The sequence below is a fragment of the Gossypium raimondii genome, chromosome 9 (assembly GCF_025698545.1).
Source record: "Gossypium raimondii isolate GPD5lz chromosome 9, ASM2569854v1, whole genome shotgun sequence".
NCBI lineage: Eukaryota > Viridiplantae > Streptophyta > Magnoliopsida > Malvales > Malvaceae > Gossypium > Gossypium raimondii.
The window spans coordinates 11,105,737-11,117,584 of record NC_068573.1 but is presented as its reverse complement, the minus strand read 5'-3'; the positions used below and the strand labels follow the sequence as shown (position 1 = coordinate 11,117,584).

General features: G+C 33.3%; 1 protein-coding gene across 3 annotated transcripts; it reads right to left on the bottom strand.

The window, feature by feature from the left end:
- Window positions 1-214: 214 nt before the first annotated feature.
- On the bottom strand, window positions 215-7,370 carry LOC105798424 (hypothetical protein). Of its 3 annotated transcripts, XR_001135083.2 has the most exons (3): window positions 6,377-7,370; window positions 3,188-4,223; window positions 215-676 (listed from the first exon to the last, which is right to left on the bottom strand). XR_001135083.2 is itself a non-coding variant. In XM_012628479.2 (2 exons), the coding sequence occupies exon 1, from the start codon at window positions 7,310-7,312 to the stop codon at window positions 6,413-6,415; it is 900 nt and encodes a 299-aa protein (XP_012483933.1). In that variant the 5' UTR covers window positions 7,313-7,370; the 3' UTR covers window positions 215-676; window positions 6,377-6,412. The 3 variants fall into 3 exon arrangements, 1 of the variants encoding a protein (XP_012483933.1); XR_008188875.1 differs by lacking the exon at window positions 6,377-7,370; XM_012628479.2 differs by lacking the exon at window positions 3,188-4,223.
- Window positions 7,371-11,848: the final 4,478 nt, after the last annotated feature.

Sequence of the window (11,848 nt, the reverse complement as noted above, 5' to 3'; positions counted from 1 at the left end):
TGAAAACTGCTTCAGTTTATATTTAAGAGGTTTTTAGATTCCGCATATATCACTTACTATAACCTATATATTTAATGTTATGAGAATATATAATTTTATATGTTTAGGTGGATTTATTTTTAGTTACATGTCAACACCTGGTTTAATGATAATATAATTAATGCTAAATATTTTTTGGTTCAAAGTACGGAAAAAAGAAAGGAACCATAAAAAGTCACATACCAGCCTTGAAAACATTCAATTCATGTTGGAGATGGACCAAACTTTAAACTACATAGTTTTCTTTTTCCCTACATAGCTTTAAATTATTCAATCCACGTTGCAGATGGACCAAACTTTAAAACTTGTTTAGCAATCACAAGTTAGGCCTTTAAAAAAACATCTTCAAATATTTTCACCCAAATTTACATCCACAAAAAGCCTTTGCTTTGTTGGTGAAGTTTGATTGATGCTTTTGACCCAAAAATCTCAAACTCTCTCAACCCTTCCATCTTTATGTGAATGATTGCCACAAATATAGCCATTGAAAATTATTCAGTAAGACCCCTTTATAATCTCGTAGCTTCAACACTTACCATGCATATATCTATATAGTTGAATATAAATATATACACTTGCCAAGTTCCCTTCTTTGTTTTTAGATCCTTTGACGTCGAAAGGCCCTCAATTAAGAAACCTTGCAAATCAAGAAACAAAAAACTGTTAGAACCTATAAAAGTTTAGGGTTTATTGGAGGTAATAGTGAAGATAAAGCAGACATACAAAGTTTGAATGAGACTAAAGGAAAAGGAAAATAATACCGTATGCATGCACGGATAGTGGATAAGTTTAATTATTCTTACCCAAAGACATGTATTTATGTATGCGTGCATGCATGCATGTCATCCTATATAATTATGTGTGTGCAATTTGATATAATATATATTTGCTTAAATCATCCTTTCTAGTTATGGATTCTCGCATGTTAATCATAAATATGCTCATTCCTAGTGGTCCAACATCCTGCATGTATTCCACAACCTATTGGCTAATAATAATACCACATTTTCTTTTCACTAAAAGCAAACAATAACACATGCATGCGTATAAATATAAGTATGTATTCCATACACTGATAATATATGTATCTATAATTAAATTATTTTGTAATATTTTTTTAGTATAAAAGAGTTTATAGACATGTCTCAGAGACTGAACTTGTTTAATCAATACGAGCTCCGGTCCTTAAAATGTTTTTTCCCCTTCTAATTGGGACCATCCAACTGACCCTAATTACCTTTTAGTCGTAAAAAGTAATTTTTATTTGAATTTAAATTAATATATAAATATTAAAATAAATTATGGTTTTTAAAATTTTATCAATGAATAGTAACCCAAGCTTCAAAGACAGACTCAGGCTTGACCCATATCAAGCTCTTGGGGAAGAGACTAAAAATATTTCAAGTCGCAGCTTTACTTATAGACACCTCTGGTTATAGTTCAAGAATAGAGAACTGCTGTAGATATTGAAATTTGAACCCAAACCTACTAAATGTAACCTATTGAAGATGATCACATGAACCAAGTTCATGATATCACCTCATAAGAAATTTTTAAAAAATAAAATATATCAACTTTATTTCTAATGAGGTTATTTCTGCTTATGTAAGCATAAACCCTTTTAATGCATCAAATAACATACATGTGTCCTCATTTCTCATTTAGCTTCCCACATGAACCAAAAGGAGAAAAATATATTAGACCTTATAAAATACAAGACAAGAAAATAAATAAACATGTCAATTTACATAATTCAACTAATTAATAAGTCAAATTTTATATAATCATATATGTTAATAACATATATGAAACACAATATAAATACATGGTTGAAATCTAAGAATTACTGCCTAAACGCGCATGCATACTATTGAAACCTACTATTCTTGAATGAATTAATCCATTTAAATGCAGCACAATCATAGCAATAAACACACAAAAGCCTTTTCAAAAACAATATTTGAACGCAGCCAATAATCTTGACTTGATGGCACGATTATTGTATTACATGACATAAATGCTATCCCTAGAATAATAAGCACAGACAAAACAACATTGAGAAACCCTAAAATTCACTCTAATGCTCTTGTTCTCTTAATCATCATCCTCTATTTCATTGTTATATATAACTTTAGCCTATCTATCCAACCTTGAAAGAATACTCTTTAACATTGAAATTCGTCTAATACGTCAGCAGTGTTTTCAACTCTTCTACCATAGTTTGCTAGATCGTGGCAGACACACAGTTGTTAGCTGTGAAAACATAGACATCCTAGTAATCAACACAGTTTGTTTAATTTGGTGGGTGCATGATAACATTATATATTTCAGCTCTTTCATCGATCCTAGCTAGCTCTAGGGTGCATGGCTGAACATAAACTCAAAATCCCAAAACATAGACAAAATCTCTAGCGCATATGAAGCACAAGAGCTCAAGGCATTAAGGCCAAAAACCCAAAATCAAGCAGCCAATCCTCATATCACACCACAACCAAAACCTTTATCAACTCAATTAGTGAACCAACCTACCTACCAGCCAAAATCAGCAAACTCCACAAAAAAACAATACACCTCCTCTTCACCAGTTACTCTAACCTAGCCATTATATAATATATACATATATCATTAAAGTAGCCTAGGTTATCTAGCTTTATCCCGACACATACACATGCACGTATTTACATATAACTTTTTGTGTAAACCCAATATATCCCGTCATATCGAACTCATATTTTCACCCTTATGTGATAAAGTCGCTATCACCTCAACAGTTTTTCGGTTATATGTATATAATATATGTCCTGGGGTTGTTTTCATTATATCGAGATTGAGTAGCATCCACCACCTGTCCAATACTTGTCCCAATAAAATTAAGAGATGAAAAAGAAAAAAGAAAGTTATTCGTACCAGCTGCCAGCAAATCTTGCTTTGCCAACCCAACACTTTGCTACTAACACTATAAACTACACAAAAATATAGATTTAATAAAAGCAAAATTCAAGAGTTCAGGATTCCTAAGAATATGGAGATTGATTGGTTAATAGTTAATAATTCACCCCATTTGTTTTTTGCTTGTTTGCTTTGTGTTTAGTCATCATTTTTTCTGTTGAATTCCCTTCTTTTTACTAAAATAAACAGTCCACATTACCTGATTATTCTATTAATTTGCTTCATTTCCCCCCTTATTTACTCCTTTGAATCCTCATTTCCCTCACCGGCCGAGACTGAGAGCAGCCTCGACGTCTAGCCGCCACGCTAAACAACCAACACCACCACTGCCATCCATTTTCCAGACATCACATGGCAACATCCTCGAGAACTTCTCCTTCTGCCATGTATACTGCAACCTTACCTTGCATGAAAATGCAGTGCAAAACCTAGGCAATTCTTGTTTGAACACAAGCCAGACCATTATCTCCGGTGGCGGCCGGCCGTCATTTGCTTCCCCTACTACCATCAACATCCTCTTGTAAGCTCCATTAACCCACTGAACCCTATTCAAACCATCTGATATAAACCCTGGACACGTGTCAATCTCCAGATTCTTTATCATCTCCACGTCCGTACTCCCCAGCTGTCTCACTTCCATGCAACTGTCCGTCACGCTCTCCACCGTCACCCACGACTCCACCACCGTTGCTTTCCTCGTTTGACTCATCAGAACCGTCCGATTAGGTTCTTCCACAACTCCCAAACGATCAACCCAACAGTTATTGAAGTTCAAGTTACATAAATAAAGTGGATCTTGATTTTCCCCCAGAACTCTACCGTTTTGATTGTTAATCGATCCGTTCCCTTCAGTTTTCTCAGGCAATAACTGCAAAGTAACAATCGTTTGAGGATTGTTTGAAGCTTCATCATGATGAAGTTGATCTGACGATGATCTTTTCTTTCTTCTCATATTTTTCTTTCGAACCCTAACGTACTTTCTTTTAGCTCTTGGATTACAAAGCAACATATTTTTGTTATCGAACCGAACCCCATCAGAACCTGGCTCACCGGAAACCGGTTTAGGGGCTATCGGCCGGAATCTTAACATTATCGGGTTTATCACCGTCTTATCTGGTGCACCACCTCTGTAGCTAACCTTGCTCCGCTTCTCTTCACCGTTCATCTCTCTGACGCCGTTTAAACCACCTTCAGAATAGAATCAAAGCTTCGCTTCCCTTCTTGTCGCTTCCCACCTGTGTAGCTAACCCTGCTCAGCTTCCGGGGTTTTTTTTTTTTTTTTCCCAAAGGGTTTTGGTTATGAGAAGCGATAATCATAGCGGCAAATTAACAGAGAAACAACACGTGGCTAGGGCAAGAAAGGAACAGCTAAGTGTTTTGATTGGTTGAAAGTTAAGAGGTGGAGCCCAACGGAAAAGCAAGAGGGCCCACATACAGAACCAATGGGAAGAAGGCTAGTGTACAGCACTGCCGAAAGAGGGGGACACGTGGGCATTGTCTAGAGAGCAGAGTATTTTTCTACTGTTGAATGAAATGGAAAAGAGCACAAAAGGGGGAGGTTCGAGAAAGTGGACACGTGGTCCTTGTTTATTAGCTTTCTACCTCTAAATTCGGTGCCTATTGTTTCATATCTTAATGCCTCCACTCGCCACTTCTCGCCGTGATCCCACCTTCCAACTAATCACAGTTGTAAATTTTCATCTCTCTTTTACAAATTTACTATAAAAATATTTATATCCAATTTATTAAAAAGTTCAACAGTAAATGAATTTTTAACAATGGTTAGAATTATAATTACACCTTGCAATTAAAGAAATTGTAGTTCCTTCACCTCAATAAAACCCTAGTTATTATAATAAATAGCTAAACACATGTAATTACATCCGATGGACTTACTAACTTTTATTCATAAAATAAAATTTATTTTTAAAGCTATAAAATTATTAATTTCACATTCTTTAAGGTTATTATATATAGTACTATTTTATATATTTAAAAAAGAAACAACTAAATATATATATTTGAAAAGTTTATGTATGTAACAAACCTAATAAAAATTAATATAATAATTTTCACTAAAATTATAATAACAATAATAAAAGAATCGAAGAGGAATATCTATGTAAAGTTGGAAGTGAATAGTTAAATGGAGTGAGGGGGTCACGTGCCAAGAAATGGCGCGTGGAAGAGTTGATATAATAAAAGCAAACAAGAAAGTAGGAAGAGGGACGCGTGGCGGATTCGATAAAGATGTGAATGGATATTATGGGTTAGAGATTTGTGACGTCATCCGATTTTATTTGAAAGGTGTTTGCATTATGGGTAGGGAAAACAGGTTGGTTGGGGATGTCTGCTGTTGCCACGTGCTTATTTCATAATTACTTTCAAATTATTTTAATAATATTATTATTATTTTTTACTACAAGAAACACAGTTACTATTAAAAATGCCTTCCTAAAACAAATTCTGTGATTGCTTTTAACTTTAGGATCGATTCACCTTAAAGTTAAAAACTAAAGAGAGACTTGAGATACTCTTTTTTATTATAAACTATTATTTATCCTACAATCTCTTCTTTTAATTCAATCATTACATCAGCTAAGCTATAATTAATTTTTGTTTTAAATTTACAAGGGTTTTATTTATTTATTTAAAACAACATAAATATACTTTATGCTATTTAATACATAAAAATATATGCATTGATTGAGGTTTCATTTTTATTTTAGATTTGTAATGTATTTAATATATCTCTAAGATTTTTACCTATGGAAAGGGTCTTCTTTTCTGGTCCATGAAATGGTCTAGAGATGTATTACATATGTTCATGATACATATAAGCATTGATCGATTATACTTAAAAACACTTTTACATTACAAATTAGCTTCAATGTTTTATTAATTGCATTATTCTTCCTGTCTTTTTATTTGTTAATGTCTTTAATTTTACTCATATTTTTACTTGGTTTTTTATCAATAATTTATACTCGAATTTATCTTTTATTTTATTTTTGGTTGCAAGTCTCAATTTTTAAAAAAATGTTATATGAAATTATGAGTAATAATAAAGTTACACTAAATGGTTAACCTCATATGGTCAAACCCTATCCCTATTAGATTGTCAATGTAAACACGACTCCTAAAAATAATGAATCCCCATTAGAATTGGAAGTCTAAAACCTACCACGTTATTATTTGTTAGTATATATTTGATTTTTCTCTTTATTTTTTTCCCTTTACCAATACATTATCAATCTCATTTCCTCCCTCCTAATCTGATCTTTTATAATCCATATATATTAAAGAAAAAAAATACTTTTTTTTAACCCTTATTGTTGTTGTATAATTTGTTTTGAAAAAAAAAAAAAAACAAAGGAGTTTAAATTACCTGCAAAAACTACGGGAATGGGTTGGGTTCCCATTGTTAGAGTCCCAAACCGAGAGCAGCCTTAACATCGAGCCTCCATGCAAATCCACCAAAGCTCATCTTCCACACATCGCAAGGAACCATTTTCGATTGCTTTTTCTTTCCCTTTCCATCTCCGTACCGTAACCCTACCCGGCATGAGAATGCACCCTGTGGGAATTTAAACCCTTCTTTCACCACCAACCCCAACGCGGTTTCAGCCCCTTCTCCGCCCACCATGCTCTTGAACGCCTCGTTCACCCACAAAACACGGTGCCAACCGTCCGATATGAACCCTGGATACGTGTCCTTATCCAGATTACTCATTCTATCCACGTCCGTACAGCTCCCCATGTCTCCTTCATCCATGCAGCTGTCTGTTATGCTCTCCACCGTCACCCATGACTCCACAACACTCACTTTCCTTCCCGTCGCCTGATCCGACAACCCCGTCACCGCCGCCGCCACTTCTTGATCTGTTGCAACCATTTTCTGCAACTTCAAGCACAGCGGCGGCGGGTCCTCATGAGATTGATGATAATCATCACCAACCGTCCGATCGAGATCATGATCACCCGCCCCTGAGCTATCAACAACCGCTGATTTCTCTAGATCAGCTCTCTCAGGCATCAACTGCAGAGTTACGGAACCCTTATTTCCATCCTTATCGTCTTTAGCTTCATCCAAGGCTCTTCTTCTCCTATTATTCTTCTCACAAACCCTAACGTATTTTCTCTTCACTCTCATGCTTGTAACACCCGAGTTCTTGTTACCAAACGTCGACTCACCGGAAGCTGAGTCTCCGGTCACCGGTTTTGGAGCAATCGGCCTGAATCTGAGCATTATCCGGTTGATTATCGTCTTATCTTGTACACCCCCAGCGCATTTTAGCATCCTCCATTGATCTCCGCCCTCCATTCCTCCTTCCAAAAAAATTAAAAAAACCTAACAAACCCTTCTCTCTCTTTCTCTCTCTTTGTTTTATCTTATCTTCGGATTTTATTTTATCTTTCTATTCTTTTTTTTCTTTTTTTTTTTTTTTCATCTAAGGGCAAAGGCTTTACCGGAGGTGAAGCGATAATCATAGCGGCAGCAATCGTGTCCAAGATCAGAGGAGTACGCGTGTCCTACTGCGAAACTTGAAACAGTTCCGAGATTTGATTGGCCGAAACCCAATGGGGCCGTAGCAAAAAAATAAAGTTACCTGTTTTGGCGTGTTCGAAGCCTGTGATTGGCCCATCCTGTTAGCCAACCAAAAATAAGGACGTGTCGAGAAGTGCGTAAAAGACGGATACACGTGGCCATACCTCGGGGGACGGCATAAATATTCTGTTTGAAGTGGAGTGGGCTTTTAATTTTTTTTTCCGCCTTTTTGATTTTTTTGGTTTTTCTAAAAAAATGCATTAGGTATGTTCCTGATTATGCAACACGTGTAATAGTTTTATTTGTTATGAAAGAGAAAGTTCAGTTGACCGTCACTTCCACTTTTCTGCACTGGAGCGTGTGATTGCCAACCTTGATATTTTCCCAACCCTACTGAACAAAACAATATTTGTAGTTTTTATTTTTAATTTTTAATTCTTTTTTTTGGTTCAAATAATTACTATCAATTTTTATATTTTAAATTTAATTTTTAAGTAAGATTTTTTATAAAGTAATTTATAATTACAAATAAATAACAATATTTAAGATGGAATAATATAAATAGAGTCCAAAATGATTTGGACTCAATCATCACTTATTAATACAACTAATACTTTATTAACTTAAGTTTCAAATTAAATTGATATTCAGTAACTTTAGTTATGAGTTTTAGGTTATGTAGATTTTATTACAAAGGAAAAGCATGTGAAATTTGTTCTTTTAAGTTAAGAAGAAATAAAATGAAGTTGAAGTTGAAATATCTATTGTTAACTCTTGTGGTTGAGTGGAATTGAGAAGTTAAGTTTATGGTAGAATTACGTTTCACCCATTATGTGGATTATAATTTTTTTATATCTCATACAAAGGAGTGATGTTTAATTTTACAATAACAATAAATAACAATATAATCGAAAGTGAAAAATATGGAGTAGGATTAGGAAAGTGGGTGGTTAACTATAATATATTAAAGTAATATATATATATATTATTAAAAGTTTGATTGAGTTTATCACCTACCATTCAGACTTTAATTCAGTTATGATATTATTGAAAGTTTATTTTATTTATAAAACAATAAATATTATTTTGAGGATGTTTATATCTGTCCCAACTCAATTGTGAAATTACCAAAATTTATTCTTTTTACAGAGTAACAAATATTATTTTAATGGTATTTATGTCCAACTTAACTCAATTGTAAAATTACAAAAACTTATTCCTTTTACAAAGTAATAAAGATTATTTTGAGGGTGTTTATGTCATTTTATATTTTGATATATCTAGAAAAATAGATACAAATTATGAGAATCATTATTTTTTTTATAGCGAATCAAGCATTAATCATACAAAGGAAAAACCAAACTGATCTTGATATTTGAAGCAAACGATGCCCATCTTGTTACTACCCTAAATGCATGTGCCGTCGATCCCACTCTTTCTTTAGTTATGTGGGCATTACCGAGCTTCTTAATGTCCTCAATTAGAGGTGTCATTTTCCAATTAGGAGAAAACGTTGTACATTCTAAGATTTCTTGTATTGCTTTGCCATTATTCATTAGAAAACCCACTATCCAACCTCTTTGTTTTGCCTGAATTAATGCTTCACGAACCTCATACAATGTTGTTTGTCGCATGTCTTCATACTCTACTATTTTACATAACGAAAATAGAAGTTGTTAGTTCCTATCCACAAGCGACCATGCAACACTCATACCAGGCCTACCTCGTTTCCTAGCAACAAGCCCAATGCAATTGTTCATAATCTTGGTTTCATTGACATTAATAAACCCCTTTCTCTGAAAATGTTCTTCTTCTTTCTTCGATATTATAAGAAGTAAAACACCGCTCCAATTGATACTTAATTCCTTTACTCCATAGATTGTTTGTTCTATCTTTGCTCTAATTCCCTGAAAAACTCACTCATTTGTTTGCAACCAAATGCACCATAAGATGCTAATCATGCTATAGATTCTAATACTCTGCCATTCTGACATCGAAAATAAATTTCTATTGTTATCTCTTATAATCCTTTCTAGCGCTAGACAACCTACATCATTTTCTCCGAAGTCATGTTATTACTCCTAAATTCGACCCAAACCATATTGCTCAATGCAAATTGTATCCACCCCACTGATTCTCTTACCTATATCCTCTCGACAAGGCAACCCTTTAACACAAATATTTTATAAAAAATAACATAATCTTATAGGGAACTTTGTGTTTCCATAAACTTTTCCAATCAGACTTGGACCAGTTGCAATGAAATGACTGATTAGAAAATTATTTTGAATCATTTATAAAGACTTGGTAGCCTGATCGAATTGAGTTTTCTCTGTCATTTGAAAATTTCCATACTTTTTTGTCTCTACCTCCAAAGATTTAGAACGAGCTTTGTAATAGATGTCTCATTGCCTCTACGCTTAAACAATCATTAATACGAGAAGTGTTCGAATACATTTCCTCATGGCACATTAGTTCAAAGAAATTGTTGTTTTCATTCACCATCTCTTATAGCCTTGCATCTCTCTCTTGTATTAACTCGTTTCTATTGTCAAATGGTTACCATTCCACACTTGCCAGTCTAAACATCTCCTACACAGAGCATTCCCATGTAAAATAGTTTTCCAAATCCACGGCTCATTAAGCTTGAGACCAACTTTATCAAAATTCTTTTTACAACAATATTTTTTTACAATAGTATTCTGAAACACCGAACTATTGGATCTAGTGCCTTGAATGTAGTATATTCGTTTGTGAACTTGTAATTTTTTTTGAACAGACTGATTAATAAAACAAATTCATTGATTACATTAATATACATTCTATGATTGTCCTCATGTGGTTTTGCATGCAAAGAAAAATGGAAGCAAATGTTGTTGATTGGTTGTCTAATGTTTAAACCAATATTAGGCAATATTACATTGTCGAATTGTAATACGAAAAAACAACTCGTATTAGTAGAAGAACCTAAGCATGTCATTAGTCTAATAAAAAATGAGGAAAACGATTGAAAGACTAATATGCCATCTATCAAGTCCAAATTGGGGAGACACTTTGTCTTGGAAATCGGAGCAAATGACTCCCAAAACATAGAGACATAAATGTGACTGATAGTACATCAGACTGAACCTAAGAAGAATAGATCATCAATTCGTTTATGGATTTATTCACTTGTGACGTTAATAGTGTGACATACCTAAATCCTGAGTGGATGACAGACTATGTATATGTGACTCGTACACATTAATGTAAGTAAAAGCCTGAGTTTGAATAGATAAGGAGACGAAAGTTGGAGCGTTGGGTGTATGACTTTTGTAGTATGTAGCGTCATTCACAATGGTGAAATTCATAGCTCGAGACATGACTAAATAATATCCTCTCATTGGAATTACATGGTTGATGAAAAGTAAATGTGGTCACGAGTCATTCGTCTTTGTGATGGATGACTTGATTACTATTTTATAGTAATTGACTTTTCATGAAGAAAAATGTAATGGTTACCATGAGATAAAATGGAATCATAGTGGGAGAACAGATATTGTCCCAAAGAGATTAAGGATATCCGATAAGGGTAACACACTTATGACAAGGTTATTGGACGAGCACTAATCGAGTTACTTTTGTAATAGTATGTTGTTGAGGAGAGCTCAGTTACAATACTATAATGGAATGACTTCGTGACTAAATGAGTTTATAATTAATAGGCAAAAAGCAAGAACTTAATGTAATGACCCAAAATTCACGGGCATTAGAAAAGTACATTATCGGGCCTCCGTCTTAATAAATTGAGTCATAAATAATTATTAGAAGTAATTATGAGTTTAGCTGAGTGCTTAATTAGGTGAATTTAGTCTAATTAAGAATAATTAGGAAAAAAAAAGATTTTTTAAATAGAGTAAAGGGTAAAAGTTTACTTACGATGAAAAGAAAGTATAAAGGACCAAAATGGCAATTAAGCCATACTTGGAATATGAGGTGGTAAACATTAAAACAAAAATCTAAGATTTTTGTTAAGTTATAAATTATAAATATATTATTTTCGTTATAAATTATATTAAATTAATTCAAAATAACTATATTATAAGATTTTTTATGATAAATAAGTTATGATTTTGACAAATGGATGGTGATAAAATAATACATGTGTAATTAAAATATGTATATATATTTGTAGTTTATAGATTTAATTTACTTATTAATTAAGCATAAGATATTTATTTTTATTATTAATTATTATTAAATTAAAAGATATTTAATAATTAAATAATTAGTATAAGATTTTTGGTTAATAATAAATTATGATTTTGCCAA